Genomic DNA, 19241 nt, shown 5'->3' with positions numbered 1-19241 from the left:
TGAGACGTGTGCAAGCACACAGGCTGAAGACCAGGGACTCTGACCTCCGCCGAACCTGACGCATCAGTAGAGACCCAACAACGCAATGCTGGTCTCTGTGGTAGCCCTCCAGCCACTTGATAGCCCTTTTGAACCTGCTGTACGGGAACGGCAAATGCGCCAGGACGGACGGAGCTTGAGGGCAGGCGATGGAACTGGAACAAGACTTGAAAACTGAAAACACAATCAGACGAAGGCTCTTGAAGACATGATCAGATGATACTTGAAGACAGGGTCCGACGATACTTGATAAGGTTGAGGCAAGGCTGAAGAGAAGAACATCAAGGACACTGATGAAGACACTTGATGAGTGGTTAGACGACAGAAGAGTTAAAACTCAGTATGAAGGATTCCGGCCAAGACTCACAGCAGCAACCGTGCTGGACTAAGGCTTTGGGACCCAGCGTGATCGACGCAGGCCAACCTGAAGAAGCGGAGGCTTCAGACCCAGCACGGAAGACGAATCAGAAGGTCAAGACCGAAGTTGAAGAGAGGACGGCCCACTAGGAGGTAAATCCGGAACCAAGACATCCAAGAAGGCCTCCTGTTCCGCTCCCCCCGATCGGGCTCCCTCGCCAATCGCCGGCCCTTCTCTCCAGCGGCTTACTTACCTGAAAGGCCGCGATCCTCCGCCTCCAGCCGGCCTTGATCGGAGCCGCGAACCCTCGCCTCCAGCCGGCCTCGACCCGGACCACGAGCCCACGCTGCCAGTAGGCCCCGAGCCGAGCCGCGAGCCTTCGCCCCGAACCGCCCACAAAAAACGTCGCGGCGGTGACGTCACAGGTGCGACCGGCGGGGTATTTAAACCACCACTCTCCCTGGCGTCGCGCGCCGGGCGTCGCACGCACGAAGGAGCGCGACAAAGGGGCCTGCCCCTTTGTTTCGCCCCTTCGTTTCGACCCTTGCGTCCCCGAGCAGTTTTCACACCAATACCGCACTAGAGCTCAACCAGCATCCAACATGCTCACGTCCTTCCAGCTCTCTTCCGCCAAGCAACCATCCAGCACCCATACAGCGCCCTCTAAGTAATCAACCATCCTGCACCCTCTCAGCAAGCACCCAGCAAGCATCCAGTCTGCGCCCTCTCAGCAAGCATCCAGTCTGCGCACTCATCAGCAAGCACTCAGCAAGCATCCAGTCTGCGCACTCATCAGCAAGCACTCAGCAAGCATCCAGTCTGCGCCCTCTCAGCAAGCATCCAGTCTGCGCCCACTCAGCAAGCACTCAGCAAGCATCCAGTCTGCACCCTTTCAGCAAGCAACCAGTCTGCGCCCTTTAGTCTGCGCCCTCTCAGCAAGCACTCAGCAAGCATCCAGTCTGCGCCCTCTCAGCAAGCACTCAGCAAGCATCCAGTCTGCGCCCTCTCAGCAAGCATCCAGTCTGCGCCCACTCAGCAAGCACTCAGCAAGCAACCAGTCTGCACCCTTTCAGCAACCAACCAGTCTGCGCCCCCTCAGCAAGCATCCAGTCTGCGCCCTCTCAGCAAGCACTCAGCAACCAACCAGTCTGCGCCCATTCAGCAAGCAACCTTCCAGCGTTCTTCCAGAGCACTAACCAACCAATTATTTATCTCCTAATCCCAGCCTATCCTCCCATCTGCCTTCCGCCTACACTCTGCGCCAGCCAGCTAACCATCCACAATGTCTCTTGCTCTTCCAATACCAACTCTACAATACCGCCTCCTACCTAAAAGAACATCTACCAGACGAGCCCTTCACAATAACTTAAAAACCCTCACCCCAATCTTGATTACACCAATCACCCAGCTTCTAGGCCTCTCCCTCTTCTCACTCTCTCTTTTCAATGCACAATCTCTAACGAAGAAATCCCTAATTTTCAATGATTATCTCACCGACGCCAAGCCAGATATCTGTGCAGTTACCGAAACATGGCTTAAGCCCTCAGATACAGCTTTAATAAACCAACTACCTACACAAACCTATGATTTCTTTTCACTCCCGAGACTGAAAAAAAGAGGAGGTGGTATCCTTCTGGCTACCAAAAAAAGCCTCAACTTCTCCCAACATCCTTTCAGCTCTAACTCTAAACTGGAAGTCGGCTTCTTCACCTCACAACATCTTCAAATCCTTCTTGTCTACGCCCCCCCGGGACTCCTAGAATCCAATGTCTCCCCCATCCTTGAAATCACCACCATGCTCATCAACCTGGATACTCCAGCAATCATTTTAGGAGATTTCAATCTGCACATAGACAATCCCTCACCATCTAACAGCTGTGTAACACTCATCACAGCCCTGTCTGCTATGGGATTCCAACAACTAGTCAACGAACCCACACACAAAGCGGGTCACACTCTGGACTTGATTTTCGTCAACAAGGGCATTACGACTACATCCAATCTGAAGAACAAAAAGGTTCCATGGTCAGACCACACTCTCATCTCTACTTCATTCACGCTGAAAAAATCCAACACTCCCTACATCCCCTCTCCTTCATTCCACTACAAGAGGCGATGCTCACCAGAAGACCTTAACAACCAATTGGTCTCACAGCTCCCCCTATTAGACCTCACCGACCCGAACACTGCCATTCGCTCCTGGAACAACATAACAGAAAACATAGCCAACAAGCTCTGTCCTTCAACTACAAAAAAATCTCACACCAATGCATCCAACAGACAACCTTGGTTCACTAATGAACTCAGAAAACTAAAACAAAGTTTAAGAAAAAAAGAAGCGACTTGGCGCAAAACCCCTTGTGACATCACCATCTTTTCATACAAATCCACACTATACCAGTACAAATCCCTCACTTCAAAATCAAAAAAAGACTATTATGCTTCTAAGATTCACAGCCTGGTCTTTGACGCCAAAGCCCTCTTCGCTTATGTCTCCAGCCTCACTCAAACCATTCCGCGAGAAATCCCCGGCAACATGGCACAACCCAAAGCGGAAGAACTCGCTCAGTTTTTCCAAGATAAAATCACCAATCTCCTAACACAACTGCCTCCCAATACAGCCGACCTCCAGACATATCAACAACCTGCCCACAAAAACGTCAGCTTAAACACCTTTGAACCCGTCTCTTCCACGGAAATACAAACCATCCTGAGAAGAATGAAACCTTCGTCTCATCCTGCAGACCACATCCCCTCCAAACTACTTCTATCTGTTCCAGACACAATAGCCACCTCATTGAAAAATATCATCAACTGCTCTCTAGCCCAAGGAACCTTCCCAGATGATCTCAAAATGGCCTCAATCTCACCGCTCCTAAAGAAACCTAACCTAGACCCGAAGGACCCTAACAATTTCCGCCCCATAGCTAACCTCCCATTCATCGCCAAGATCATGGAAAAACTAGTGAACTCCCAACTCTCAGATTTCATCGAAGACAACAATCTTCTCTTCACACCACAACACGGCTTCCGAAAAAATCGAGGCACAGAATCCCTCCTCACCTCACTGACAGACCATATATTACTGGGCCTCGACAAAGGAAACTCTTTCCTATTGATCTTGTTAGACCTATCCGCAGCGTTCGACACTGTCAACCACGCCATCCTCCTAAACCAGTTGTCGTCCATAGGAATCTGCGGCACCGTCCTATCTTGGTTCAAAACCTTTCTCAATAACAGAGGTTACAAAGTTAAACTCCAAAACAAGGAATCCTCAAGATTTGACTCGGCCATAGGAGTCCCACAAGGTTCTTCATTATCTCCGACTCTATTCAATATTTACCTGCTTCCTCTCTGCCAACTTCTCACTGACCTCAATCTAAGTACTTCCTATACGCAGATGATATTCAAATCATCATCCCCATCAAAGACTCATACTCTAAAACTCTTGACTACTGGGAATCATGCCACCAAAAAAATCAAACATCTACTCAACAGCCTTCACCTCATCTTAAATTCCTCCAAGACAGAAATCCTACTCATCTCTCCTGAGAACAATACACCTAACATTGCTCTTCCTACCAACCTACATACCACACAAGTTAGAGACTTAGGAGTGTTATTGGATAACCGGCTAAACTTCAAGGCACACATCAACAAAACAACCAAAGACTGCTTCTTTAAACTCCAGGTTTTGAAAAGGATAAGACCTCTCTTCCATGCTCAAGACTTCAGAACGATCATCCAGGCAGTCATTTTTTCAAAATTAGACTATTGCAATTCCCTATTGCTAGGTCTGCCTTCTTCCTATTCCAACCATTACAGATGGTGCAAAATTCAGCAGCCCGACTACTAACAGGCACAAGAAAAAGAGACCACATATCACCCATCCTGAAAGAGCTACATTGGCTACCCGTATACTTCCGTATCATGTACAAAGCCATATGTATCATTTTCAAAAACTATACATCAATGCACTTCCCTCGATCTTCAATTCCCTCTCCAAGTATACAACTCGACAAGACCTACCAGAGATGTTTATAGAGGCACACTCCAAGTTCCCCCTGCGAAAACGACTAGACACATTACCCTAAGAGATCGCGCCACCTCCACAGCTGGCCCCCTTCTGTGGAATTCCTTGCCCACAGATCTCAGACTAGAACCCTGCCTCCTAACTTTTAGGAAAAAGACTTAAGACTTGGTTATTCAAGCAAGCTTTCCCAGACACAATTTAATGACACAATTAATGACACAATCCAAGGACACAATCCAAGGACTCCTCTAAAACATTCAGCCATTAATCATGCCATTTGCACATAACTTGTAATTTGACTTGTATATCGTTTAACCAGTTTATTCTTTCCTATTTCTTCCTCTTCACCAAGTTTTGCTACCCTTGTTAATTGTAACTGTACCTTCGGTCACCTCAGTTCTAGTTTGATGTATTTAATGCACTCCCGTTTCATGTAAACCAGCAAGATATGTTCTCATGATTGCCGGTATATAAAAACCTTAAATAAATAAAATAAAAAAATAAAAATAAATAAAGAAGAAGGCTACCCTGACGAGGGAGCCAAAGAGTCTGAAGGCTTCTTTGATGAAGGAGCCAAAAAGGGTCTGAATGCTTGACAGCAAAAGAACTGAAGACGAAGATGTCAAAAGGATCTGAAGATGAAGAGAACTTGACATGAAGACGTCTGGAATGTCAGGACATCTGGACTTCATCCCCCAGGGCACTCAGTCAAGAGCATAATGGAGGTGTCGAGAGAACTAGAGAATAAGACATCAAAGACATCTGGACATCTGGACCTCGGACCCCCAGGTCACTCAACCAAGAGCAACGAGGAGGCTGTGAGAGGCAGAACAACTAGACGACGGACTTCAGGAGAGACAGGACATCAGAAGGCAAGGACTTCAGGAAGATCTGAAGGTAAGGACATCAGGAGGGTCGGACGACGAAGACATCTGAAGACAAGGTCATGGGATCCGGCGAGAGACCAAAACATGGAACGAAGGAGGCAGGACCAGGGACAGCAGCCATGCTGTGAAGCAGGCGTAGGCCCGAGGCATCGAAGGCGGCTTCCTGCCGCAGAAGAGAAGCTGGGAGCGGCTCCAGCTGCAGAGCAGGTCCCAAAGAGAGCGGCTCCAGCCGCTTAAAAGAAAACGGCGGCCTCCGGGCCACATGGAAACGGCGACGGCGGCCTCCTGGCCGCAAGGAGGAACAATAGCGGTGGCTCCAAGCTGCGGGGGGCTGCGCTGACATTGGCGGCTCCCAGCCGCGAAGGAGAGAAGACGTCAGCGGCCTCCTGGCCGCAAGGAAGGAAGCAGCAGCAGCAGCTGACCCGCCGCGGAGCACGGTGGCACGGCCCGCCATGCGAGAAGGAAGGCATGGGCGGCCTCCAGGCCGCGAGATGGAAGAAGAACGGCGGCTCCCTGCCGTGGAGCACAGGGAGAGCAGGTAAGCTGGCTGGAAAAAGGTGAAAGGCTGCATGTGGGCCTATCCCACAAGCAGAATCGTAACAGGTGTAATCATAAGTCCACAGTCCTAGAGCCCCCTTTTTTAAATGTTTTTTAAAAAGCCAAATTTAGGCACTTAGGTAGAAAGCTGAAATCCAGAATCTGCAGGGTAGCATTCTCTGAAATGCTACCTGTTCCACGTGCAGGTCCCCAGAGGCAGGCAGAGCTCTGGAGTCTCTGTGTGGATGAGACGATGGTGCAAGGAAGAGGAATTCAGTTTTGTAAGGAACTGGGAAACCTTTTGGGGAAGAGGGAGTCTTTTCGAAGGGATGGCCTCCACCTTAAGCAGGGTGGAACCAGGCTGCTGGCAATAACCTTTAAAAAGGAGATAGAGCGGCTTTCAAACTAAATCAAAGGGAAAAGTCGACAGTCTTTCAACAGTGAATGGCTTGGAGGGAGGTATCTTCGAAGGATACTATTTAAACATTAGAGTTAGGGCTTCCCAACAGAGAGAATCCAATAATAAGAAAAGTAGTCCAAATGCCTATAATTAAAGATGCACTTTCAGTTATCCATCTAAATGGCTTTAGAATATCTACCCCTTTGAATCTAATGTGCCTCTTCCTTTTTTATGAATTAGCAAAATAGCAGTGTCTATTAATCTATGAGGAAGGTCCAGATGTTCCCTAAGATTCTCTAGAGCTCTAATCAGTGGAAGTGCTAAATTCTGAAAAAAAAATATGTTTCTACAAATCTAGGTGAAACCCATTCAGCCTGGGGATTTTCCCTTTCTCACAGGACAAGCAGGATGGTAGACCTCACATATGGGTGACATCATCAGGATGGAGCCCAATCACGGAATATTTTTGTCAAAGTTTCTAGAACTTCAACTGGCACCTACTGGGCATGCCCAGAATGGCACTAACCCTGCAGCCAGCAGGGGTCTCCCTTCAGTCTCTTTTTTTTCCATGCAGCTTTGGCCACACGGAGTTTTGGAGCTCTTCACAAGTTCCTGACAGGAATTTTCTTCTCAGGATTTTTTGTTTAAAAACTTGCAAAAGTTTATACCCCCTAGGGTTCTCCCTTCTCTGCCGTCGATTGCCGCGTCCATAGGGTAAGTTTGTCCCGTTTTTTTGGTCGGTTCCCGGTGGGGACCTGTGTAGGCCTTTTCGGCACTGACCGCAGCCAGCCTAAAGTTTTTGACAGCCACGATGGCGACGGGTTTTCATTGGTGCCCTAACTGTCCGAGGACAATGTCAATCACAGTCCCTCATTTGGTCTGTGTATTATGTCTCGGCTCATTGCACGACATGGAGACGTGTACCAATTGTGCCCAAATGACTGAAGGGCCGTCGGGCACGTTTGGAAAAAATGACGCTCTTATTTCAGTGCCCATCTTCACAGACGCCATTGACACCGTCCCCGGCGAAGCAACGCCATCACTCCGATGCCGAGGAGTCCCGATCGGTGTCTCAGTCTTCAGCGTCCCTGTCTTCATTGCTGGAGTCAGGAAAGGCTGAGCACCGAGAAAAGCACCGGCACAAGCATCGAAGGCCTATGCCATTGACTTCAGGGACACCAGTGGCGTCATCGTCGGGTCTTGAGCCACCAAAGAAGAAAACCTGAGCTGAGGAGCCTAAAACCTCCTCGAAGCCGGATACACCGACGTATCCCTCACCTTTGGTGGGCGCAGCCACTGAGACTCCACCGGGACCGGTGGACCCTCTGGCATTGCCTGCCATGCCTCCCACTCCAGACCTCAGGTTCACCACTCCAGAATTCCGAGAGGTATTGCACCGGATGGTGCAAGAGGCAGTGGTCCAGGCTGTCCAGGGCCTCTCCAGACCACCGACACCAGCACCGGTGCCTGATGCCACCGATGCTACTCCCTCTCCTCGATAAGCTTGATGTGCTCATCGGTGCCCTGCCGGGGGCACCGAGGAAATCTCTGATCCCCATGGCTCCATCGACATCCATTCCGCTCTCATTGGATGAAGAGGAAGCGTCGAGGCTGGGGCCTTCGGGAGTGCCCGCGCCGAGGAGACCGGCGAAGTCACCGATACCATCAATGCCACTTCACCTGGCACCAGTGCTGGATCTGGATTTATCAGTGCCAAGGCTGAGACCATCAATGCTGGCACCGATACCTTCGGTGCCAAGACCCCCTCCGGCCGGAGGGGGTCCTTTTCTGCCACTACGACCACCGATAGATGCGGGGGATCAGCCATATGATCCCTGGACAGATGATACATCAGATTCCCAAGACTCGGCCAATGTCCCATCAGAGCCGTCACCTCCGGAGGAAAGGCGCAAGTCTCCGCCGGAAGACCTCTCCTTCATTAGCTTCATCAAGGAGATGGCGGATACTATTCCCTTTACACTGCACACAGAGGAGGAGTCCAAGCATAAAATGTTGGAGATACTTCAGTTCCTGGATCCTCCAAAGGAAATAATGTCTGTCCCCGTCCATGAAGTTCTGCTAGATTTGACGCAGCGAAACTGGGAGCATTCTGGGACGGTTCCTCCTGTAAATCGCAAGACAGATGCGATCTATCTGGTGCAGCCATCGCCTGGCTTCCAAAAGACGCAATTGGCGCATCAGTCGGTAGTGGTGGAGTCCGCCCAGAAGAGGGCCAAGCGTCCAAAACCTCATTCTTCAGCACCACCCGGGAAGGAGCAGAAGTTCCTCGACACTTTAGGGCGCAGAGTGTTCCACGGAGCTATGCTCGTTTCACGAATTGTGTCGTATCAATTATATATGACCCAGTACAATCAGAATCTCTTCAAACAATTACAGGACTTTGGTGAGTCCCTACCAGAGCAGCTTCAAGATCAGCTGAACTCTATAGTTAAGAAAGGCTTCGACGCCAGGAAGCATGAGGTCAAGACGGCGTATGATGTATTTGATACTGCATCCCGATTATCAGCGGCTGGCATCAGTGCCCAGCGTTGGGCTTGGCTGAAGTCCTCGGATCTCCGCCCGGAGGTTCAAGATCATTTGGCTGATCTCCCCTACACAGGGGATAATCTCTTTTTGGAGAAAAGATCCAGGAGATGGTGGCCCAGCTGAAGGATCACAACGAAACACTCCGTCAGCTCTCGGCCGCTCATGCTGAGTTTTCGACTTCCTCCAAATGGCCGTTTAGACGGGAGATGAAAATGACCAGCGAACAAAGCCCAGAGATATTATCCTCCACCAGCACAAGCTCTTCCATCCTGTCTGTTCCAGAAGCTTCCACCACGGCAAACACGGGCTCAGAAGGCACAACCTCCTGCTCAACCTACTCCTGCCTCGGGATTTTGACTTCCCGCTAGAGCGAATGTTGTCTTCCCCCTCTGCCATTTCTGCCAGTCGGAGACCAGCTCTGCCACTTTACCACCATATGGCTAAAAGTCACCACGGACCGGTGGGTCCAGTCGGTCGTAACTCAAGGTTACCATCTAAACTTCCTCTCCGTCCCATCGGACACTCCACCTCGGCCGGGGTGGACCTCCCTCCGACCACTCCCATCATCTGCAAGAGAAATAACTTCCCTCCTACAAGCAGTGCCATAGAACCAGTTTCTCTTTCCCCAGAGGGGACACGGCTTCTACTCCTGATATTTTTGAATACCAAAAAAGATGGGAGGCATTCGCCCCATATTAGACCTTCGGGCCCTAAACAACATCTTCGGAAAGAGAAGTTGCGAATGGTAACCTTGGGCTCCTTACTACACTGCTCCAACAGGGGGATTGGCTTTGCTCTCTGGATCTCAAGGACGCATACATGCACATAGCAATAACCCCATCTTACAGAAAGCACCTCCGGTTCCTTGTCGGAGACCAACATTTCCAGTACCAGGTACTTCCATTTGGCCTTGCATCAGCCCCTCGTGTCTTCACGAAATTCCTGGCAGTAGTAGCCACATACTTAAGAAGACTAGGCACTCACATCTATCCTTATCTAGACGACTGGTTGCTGAGTGCTCGGTCACCGGAAAGGGTTCTTCACTCCCTCCATCTTACGATGCAGCTGCTACTATCCTTGGGATTTCTAATCAATTATCAGAAGTCTCATCTGATTCCATCTCAAATCCTCTCCTTTATCAGAGCGGATCTTGACATAATCCAGGCAAAGGCTTTTCTTCCCAGGGACCGAGCTCACACGCTGGCATTGCTGGCGCATGCTGTGCAGTCTCGCTGAACCACGACAGCTCATCATGTGCTCGTCTTGCTGGGACATATGGCGTCCTCGGTCCATGTTACCCCAATGGCTCGTTTGGCCATGAGAGTAACACAGTGGACATTAAAATCCCAGTGGTCACAGGCACATCATTCAATGGCCAACATTGTCCATATCACAGGCAGCTCCGCCTCTCATTGGCGTGGTAGATCTAAGAGTCCCACCTTGTCAAAGGACTACCATTTCAAGCTCCAGAACCTCAGATAATCTTAACAACCGATGCTTCCACTCTAGGTTGGGGAGCACATGTCAACCACCTGCAGACTCAGGGAACCTGGTCGGCAGAGGAGTCACAGCATCAAATAAATTTTCTGGAGCTCCGAGCGATCAGATATGCTCTCTGCGCATTCCGGGATTGCTTGTCCAACAAAACCATTCTAATCAAAATGGACAACCAGGTAGCGATGTGGTACATCAACAAGTAGGGAGGAACCGGATCCTACCTCCTATGTCAGGAGGTAACACAAATTTGGGCTTTTGCTCTATCTCAGGCCATGCTACTGAGAGCGACCTACCTGGCGGGTGTGGACAATGTTTTAGCGGACAATCTCAGTCGAGCATTTCAGGCCCACGAGTGGTCCCTCAACCCCGTGGTGGCGGACTGGATATTTCGGAAGTGAGGGTATCCGAGCATCGACCTATTTGCGTCGCTTCACAATCACAAGGTGGACAACTTCTGCTCCCTATGTCGCAGTCGCCAAACTCCACCACGGGATGCATTCACCCTGTCCTGGGCGAAGGGCCTCCTTTATGCCTACCCACCACTTCCTCTCATCAGCAAGACTCTCGTGAAGCTACGCAGAGACAAGGGCCTAATGATTCTAATAGCCCCCTACTGGATCCCCATCTTTTGAGACCTCTCAGTGCGTCCACAGATTCGCCTAGGCAAGGATCCATCCCTGATATCACAGAGGAATGGACAATTGCGCCATCCCAACCTTCAGGCCTTGTCACTGTCAGCTTGGATGTTGAAAGGTTAATTCTGCGGCCACTCAATCTCTCAGACTCTGTATCTCAGGATCTGCTAGCTTCACGAAAGACTTCTATTAGAAAATCTTACCATTCCAAATGGAAGAGATTCTCATTGTGGTGCACTGCAAAGGCGTTAGACCCTTTTACCTGCCCCATGACTCAGTTTTTGGACTACCTCTGCACCTCTCGGAGTTGGGTTTACAAACACTCCTCCATCAGGGTTGCATGTCAGTGCGGTGGCCACCTACCATCTGGGGTACAGGGGATGTCTCTATTTCGATACAGCCCCTGGTGGTGTGCTTTTTGAAGGGCTTGCTTCACCTCAAGCCCCCTCTCCATCCCCCGGCCCCAGCTTGGGACCTTAATGTGGTATTAGCTCGACTCATGCAACCTCCGTTTGAGCCTCTGCATTCCTGTGAGTTGCAACATCTTACTTGGAAGGTCCATTTCCTTCTTGCGTTGACGTCTACTCACAGGATCAGTGAGCTACAGGTGCTGGTTACTTACCCCTTACACAAAATTTCTTCATGATCGGGTGGTTCTTCTCACTCATCCTAAATTTCTACCGAAAGTGGTATCTGAGTTTCATTTAAATCAATCCATAGTTCTGCCTACTTTCTTTCCAAAACCCCACTCACTTCCTGGTGAGCGGGCTCTCCATTCCTTGGACTGCAAATGTGCGCTGGCCTTTTATTTGGAACGCACTGCAGGCCATAGGAAGTCTACCCAGCTTTTTGTCTCCTTTGATAAACTTAAGCTGGGAATCCCGGTGGGAAAGCAGACCCTGTCCTCCTGGCTGGTGGACTGTATTTCCTTCTGCTACCAACAAGCAGGCCTTCCGCTTCAGGGACGTGTTAAAGCGCACTCCATTAGAGCAATGGCAACGTCGGTAGCACACCTTCGTTCTGTACCTCTTACTGATATCTGCAAAGCTGCTACTTGGAGTTCTCTCCATACCTTTGCAGCCCATTATTGCCTGGACAAGGCTGGCGCACAAGATTCTATTTTTGGCCAGTCTGTTCTGCGCAATCTATTCTCAGCTTAATACCCAAACTTCCGTCCTACAACCCGCTGGGATTTTCAGGCTGCCCGTTATCCAAAAGACCACCCCTGTTGTTGTGCCTGTTGCACGTCTTCGGGTGTTTTTGGTACATGCGCGGGCATCTTCAGCTTGTTATTCACCCATATGTGAATAACCTCCTGCTTGTCCTGTGAGAAAGCAGAGTTGCTTACCTGTAACAGGTGTTCTCACAGGACAGCAGGATGTTAGTCCTCACGAAACCCATCCGCCCACCCCGCGAGTTGGGTACGCTTGCGATTATTGGTTTATTTTTCGCAACGCTTTTGGACTATACATGAGACTGAAGGGAGACCCCTGCTGGCTGCAGGGTTAGTGCCATGCTGGGCATGCCCAGTAGGTGCCAGTCAAAGTTCTAGAAACTTTGACAAAAGTGTTCCGTGATTGGGCTCCATCCTGATGATGTCACCCATATGTGAGAACTAACATCCTGCTGTCCTGTAGAACACATGTTACAGGTAAGCAACTCTGCATATGGAAGACTAGTTATTGCTGTGGATATTTTTTACCAATAGACTTTATGTAAATTTTCAAAGGGAAAACTTTTCTATTGAAATTGGATTGGAAAAAGGTAAGTGTACATACTTGTACCTGCTATTTGTGCGGCTCCTTTCTCCAGTGAAATTATGCATATACATGCGTGCATGCAACTGTGCACATATGCACATAAGTGCTAACCGCTATCTCTGCCCCCAGGAAAGCCTCATTTGCACATAAAAGTACACATGCACTGGCACTATGTGCATATTTTTATGCACAGAGAGGGTAGGCAAGATTCAAAGAATCCATTTCGGTGGATAAAACACTTTTACTTGTAGAAATGCCTTTGAAAATATCCCTCTGGGTTATGGACTCAAGATTGATTTTTTTCAGTCTAAAATTATATAAAATGCCTATTAGTAGAGCTAGCATTTATCAGAAATCACAGGGCTATACTTGTAGCATCACAGCTTGTTACTGGAGAATGTTTTTGATCTCACAGAAGGACTAAATGCAGGTGAAGACAGATAGTAGAATCAGAGCAGCCCAGAAAGAGGCATCACAGGACAGAGAGCTAAGTGCAGATCACATCCGCATATTTAATCTAAAAAAGTCTAAGTGAATACATGTTGATGTTCTAATCCTGAGCAACAATGATGCAGATATCCCTCTACTGAAATCCAAAATGTTAATAAATAAAAAAAAAAAGGGATACAAAGTTTTTTTTAAACCAAAATGACAGAAATATCAAAAACAAGTAAAAAAAACCAAACAAATTCATAAAGAACACGGCACCAGAATTGTGAGGTGCTAATAGGTATGCATCCACCGCCTCTCACCATGCAATGGGCCACAAGCAGTATCAGTTCAAACAACTTACGTATCATTCATTTGCCGGTTCTAACCCCGTTGAGTATTTCAGAATCAAATTGATAACCGATATAATAATTATGAAGTTAAATACAAACTGTGTGTCTCCTACCCTCTACAAACAAACTCAAACCACTCTGTTCAAAAGAAAAAAAATGAATGACATGAAACACTTATCTTGTAGTTTTCTTGCACTTTCAAGGAAGAAGGCCGCAGAAATCCTTTGCAATGACCTAAAGAGGCTCAAAGTGCCTGACATAAGCTCATGTTTCGGCAGACCCAACCGCCTGCATCAGGGGCAACTATAAACAGGAGTGGGTAAATGTCTGAGGGGGTCATTTTCGAAGGCTTATCGCGTGCGATAAGCTTCTATCGCAAGCGAAAAGTCCCTTTTCGCGTGCGATAGCATGCTGGGGGTGGAGTCGGGGCGGCGAGGGGGCGGACTCGGCGATGTCTTCGCTGGCGGCAATAAGGTTAGTAACCTTATCGTCGCTAGTAGCACGCCGAATAGCACCACCTTTCACGGTGGTGCAATTTGGTGCGAAAGCCGGCAGCGAAGACACTGTGGTGGTGCGAAGGCTGCCGGCTTTTGCAGGCCCGCCCCCATTTCCGCTGGTTTCATCATTCTGTGGTAGAATGGTGAATCCAGGCCTAAGATAGATAAGCCATCTTCAAAGCTGTCGTTAAACCAAAAGTCAATGTAAAAAATGGTGACAAAATGATCAGCCCTGTCAATATATGCCTAGTTCAACAAGCAGAACTCTTAAAATATGTACCCCCCCCCCCACACACACACACATTCAGTAAGAATCCCTAAATATTAAAAAGAATCACCTAAATTAACATTTGCCAGACAGCCTCAAAATATCAAAATGGACCTCAATATGTTTGGACTTGTACTGTCAAAGATCATCCCAAAACACACACAAAAGCAATGACACTTAAATGTCAATAGGCACCACAAAAAGATTCACACATATAGACATTGATGTTAATGTACAGATATTTCAAAATGTCCATTTAGTGCAGTAGCCTATTCATATACAGCCCAACTTTGAAAAGTGCGAGCGTAAGTGGGCCTGTGGAGATTTATGCTAGTATTTTATAAACTATGTGGTGGGAGCTACTTTAGGAAGCTGCACAATTTATAAAATACTGCTTATTTCTACTCCTAAATGCACACATGTCTCAGTACATGCATACATTTGTAATGCATAAAATCACATATTCTCTGCATCCATTTTATAAAATACATGTATATATGTTGTGCACAAAACTGTACAATGTGTGAATATTAACCAAGAATTTTACAAAAAGGCAGGTATTTTATAAAGTATGCACATGCATGTGTATGAAAATACGTGTGCATGTGCTTGAAATCACCAGTTTGCTGATACCTCCACCACTTCACCCAGACCCTCCAGCACTTCACCCTGAATCCCCACCAGTTCATCAGACCTCCCACCTAAAAATTACAGACAAAAGACAAACATGATTTCAAATGCATAAGTCAATTAGCGGGTGTAAAAGTGTACAGACAAGTTTGGTAATGTATGCATGCATACTGCTTACAAAATAGCAATTTGTGTGCATCCTTCTGATCCTCACACTGGAACACCCACAAACCATTCTTTTCTCCCTGTTAACATTTCCACATGATACTGCAAGTATGCACGTACTCTCAAAAATGTATAAAATAGCATATACACACGCACATGCTACTTGTATGGGTATTTGCTAATTTTATGTGCACAGCTCCTGCGCAACTCTTTGAAAATGACCTCCTTAATGAAGAGCAAAGCATACCAGCTTCAATCTAAACCATTTCATTAGGTTTGGATAGAGTAATTGCTGAAAATTGCTTGCATGACTAGTCTGAGATAATTCTAATAGTACATAAGAACATAAGAAATGTCATGCTAGGTCAGACCAAAGTCCATCAAACCCAGTATCTTGTCTCTGACAGTGGCAAGTACTCAGCAGATCCCGTAAATAGACCTATTTTCTGTTACTTGCTCCCTAGGATAGCAATAGCTTTCTTTGGTCTACCTGGTTAATAATGTGTTATGGACCTTTCCTCCAAGTTCTTGATCACGTCTGCTGGCATACAGGTTGAAAATAGCTTTAACTGATTACATTCACAGTTTCTGTGTGAAAGATACTGAAGAATAAGATAAGAAGGGTTAGAAATGAGTGAAATTAATATAATTATTTATAAAGAACAGTTACTGCTACTTATAAGAAGGTTAGAATGTATAGAATGTTAGAAAGTATAGATTTATTATTTATTTATTTAAGAATTTTTTATATACCGGGGCACGTCAAAAACATCACCTCGGTTCACATTGTAACGTAACGTAGCAACAGGCTTTACAATAATTTAGAGTAGATAAGTATAGATAAACATTATTTAGCTTTACAATAAATTAGAGTATATAAACATTATGACAACTAATTCAGTTTAGGATAGGTGGATTATGAGGAGGATACATGATAAACTGTTGAGGAGATGGCATTGAAGGTACGATACTTATTGCAGTTAGTTTGTCATCCATTTCATTGAGGGACTATTTTGTTCTACTTATTCAGTTCTGTTTTATAATTACATATGTATCCAGCACTTTGAAAGAGATGTATTGAGAAACAAAGATTTGAAGGTTTGGTTAAAATAACACAATTTTATTTTGCTCACCCTAAATTAATTTGTTAAATAAATTGCCAACAGCTCAAGCATATATAGAATTTAATGAGGATTTAACTGTAGGGCAGAAGCTTTGTGTGATTGTATAGGAATGATTTTAAATGAACTGGAAAGAAATGTTTATGTGCACCATCTTGAGCTCTTGGCATGGTGATTTCACATTCTGAATACATAAATAAGCAGTACATCCATCAACTTTGCATGCATGTTAAGTTGTTTAGTGATCACTGTTATAAATATAAATATTTAGCTCTGTAGATCTTCTTGGGAGAAGTTTAATAAAGTCAGTTTATTTTCATTTTAAAGCCAGGACTCAAATCCCATTTCTCACACTGACTCTCCTTGTAACCTTGGGATAGTCACTAAATGCTCCATTGCCTAAGGTACAAACAGGGCGATTAAAAAAAAACCCGTGTTGAGCGCCCGCTCTCCCGACGCGCGCCCAGGCACCTCTCCTGGGCGTGCAATACAGTATTTAAATTAGGGCCGGTGCTAATAAGGTGCTTCCCTAGCGCCTCCTTATTAGCGGAAGCGGCAGCTGTCAGCGGGTCTGACAACCGACACTTAATTTTACCGGCGTCAGTTTTTGAACCCGCTGACAGTCACGGGTTCGGAAACGGACGCTGGCAAAATTGAGCATCTGTTTTCGAACCCGCCAGATTTTTTTTAATTTTTTTTTTTAAAGAAGTTTTGGTTTGTTTAATTTTCAGGGCCTCCACCTTAATATCACTATCACTTACAATATAAGGGGTAATAATAGCGTGTCTAAAATACGCAGCCAAACAGGGGCTAAACGGTGCTCTCGGCCGTTCTGTATCGGCTTGAAAGTTAGATTGTAAGCCCTCTGGGGCAGGGAAATACCTGCTTTACTGATTATAGCTTTCCTTGAGCTTGGATTTGGAAAGGTGAGTAATGAAACCTAAATAGTGTGCATTTTGCCTGTTTAGAATTGTAAGAAATATACTCAAATTATTTATAATGGATTAAGACAGAAGAATGTTTTAGCATTAATACATGCAATTCAGAAAATGTGCCTGAGAGTAGAAGATAATTGTTGTTATTATGTTCTGATAGACCATCTTGACAAGGATACGGTTATTTCTATTGCTTATGCAGGAATTATATGAACAAGGATCCCTGCAGGTTCGGAGGGCAATGGATTGTGCTGACCCTTAATGTTGTGATGGGCTATTTATATGAATTGGATCCTTCAGCAGCTAATCACATAGGAATTCTCCCTACTCTTCTACAGTTTACAGTAATGTAACCCCTGTGATGGTTGAACCCGGATAATAGTTCCAAAGGCCATATCTCAAATTTATATTTTAGGTGAAATACTTTTATCATGCAAAATGATGCAGTCCCAGGGTTTCCTGCATGCATGAAAAGATCTCTTTCAAGGCCCTTCGCATTGCATTCACTCAGTTCCCAATTTAAAGTTCTTAAGCACAGCAGTGATGGTAACAGCATAGATGAGCATTAAAGCCATCAAACAAGGAAACATGCTGAAAGCTTTGGATTGTTTCTAAGAATACTTTTAACTGATGGGTTGTAAGTAATTAAATAAAGTTCTTTACAGCTGCTTAGTTCACTTTTAGATAGTAAAAATACTTCCAAATAAATTTGTGATTTCTTACAGCCTTAAATAAAGCTTAGGATGGTAAAGCCAATTGATTTAGGGGGTCATTTTCTAAGCCTATCGCTTGCCTATCCGCTTGCCGGGGGTGGAGTCAGGGCGGGGAGGGGAGGTATCTTCGCTGGCGGCAATAAGGTAAGACACGTTATCACCGCCAGTAGCACGCCCAATAGCACCACCTTTCACAGTGGCGCTATTGGGTGCGAGGCAGCGATAACACTGCGGTGGTGCGATTGCTACCAGCTTTCACAGGCCCACCCCCCATTACTGCTAGATTCACTATTCTCTGCGAGAATGGAAAATCCAGGCCTTAGTTCTTTAAGTTACTGATTTCTTCCTTCCCATGGACGTAAGGCAAGTTGATGGCTTCCTTCCCAATGTAGGTGAAGTTTCCAAGATGGAATTCATATTAACAGTCATTTATCTCCTCCCTCCTCCATGCTGTCTCCTCTTACTCCTCAATCTCCTCATTGTACCCGAATGGCACAAGTCATTTTCCTTCTCTCCTTTTCAGTATCAGGGTGATACCCTTTACTCCTCTTCTCCCAATCTCAAGTAGATATTTTTGGGCCCAGAATGGGGTTCAAACTCCTTGCCTCTCTCGTCTTTCTCCTTCTTCCTCTCAGGATGGCTGAAAGTCATCCACTTCTTGGATCTTCATGATCTCAGGTTCCTTGTGCAAGAAGGGAGCATATCCCATTTGACTATAAAGCAGAAATTAAACTAGTTTAACCGAGTCCCAAGTTACTGGGCACTCCAAATTGAAATAAATTAATTCACCCATATAAAAGGGATTGGGAGAGTGGAAAGAAACTCATATCCAAATAAAAGACTCCATGTAGACAGAAAATCAATTTATCAAAAAATTAGAGAACAGTACAAGGCATTCTGTTTCTGTGAAAGCAAACAGGGGAATCCACAAAATAAAATGGTGGTCTGGCTCCATAAGCCAAAGGGAAGCATTCATTACTAGCTTCCACATGGGAGGAGGGGAGGCTATAAACACACAAGGTTACTATTATGTCTTTCCCCATACTAATGGTATTTCCTGACTATATTCTAGTAGGGAGCTGACAGGATCCCTACAGTAACATCACAGTACTGTATTACTATGTGCATTGGTTTAGTTCCACTTGGATGTCAACAACTGAACTGCCTCAACAGAATATCTCCTGAGGGACTCATTTCTGTCTGTCACAAGTTAAGCTACCCAACCCCCCTTACAAGGGGATCACCTTCCAAACACTGCTGAACACTGACCCACTTGATGCAATGTTGGGGACATAGTTTCTGTGATGGGGACAGACGTAACCTGTAGAGTCCTAAAGAGAACCACTCTCCAAAAATAAGCAATGATCCCAGAGTCTGTTCCAAATGAAAAGGAATTTACTGCTCAGAAAATATATACAAAAACCAAAGCAGGAAAAA

The 19241-nt window shown here is 46.3% G+C and overlaps 1 protein-coding gene across 1 annotated transcript in view; it reads left to right on the top strand.

Moving 5' to 3' along the window:
- The first annotated feature begins 7922 nt into the window (after nucleotides 1-7922).
- Nucleotides 7923-19241, top strand: part of GAREM2 (GRB2 associated regulator of MAPK1 subtype 2) — a 165922-nt gene continuing 154603 nt past the window's right edge. Inside the window, exon 1 of the mRNA XM_029596903.1 lies at nucleotides 7923-8802. Within this exon, the coding sequence (XP_029452763.1) occupies nucleotides 7923-8802 (880 nt within the window). The remainder of the gene's footprint in view (nucleotides 8803-19241) is intronic.

This window comes from Rhinatrema bivittatum, chromosome 3 (assembly GCF_901001135.1).
Source record: "Rhinatrema bivittatum chromosome 3, aRhiBiv1.1, whole genome shotgun sequence".
In the NCBI taxonomy this organism is placed as follows: domain Eukaryota; kingdom Metazoa; phylum Chordata; class Amphibia; order Gymnophiona; family Rhinatrematidae; genus Rhinatrema; species Rhinatrema bivittatum.
The sequence above is the reverse complement of the archived record's forward strand: the minus strand, read 5'-3'. Positions and strand labels throughout refer to the sequence as shown.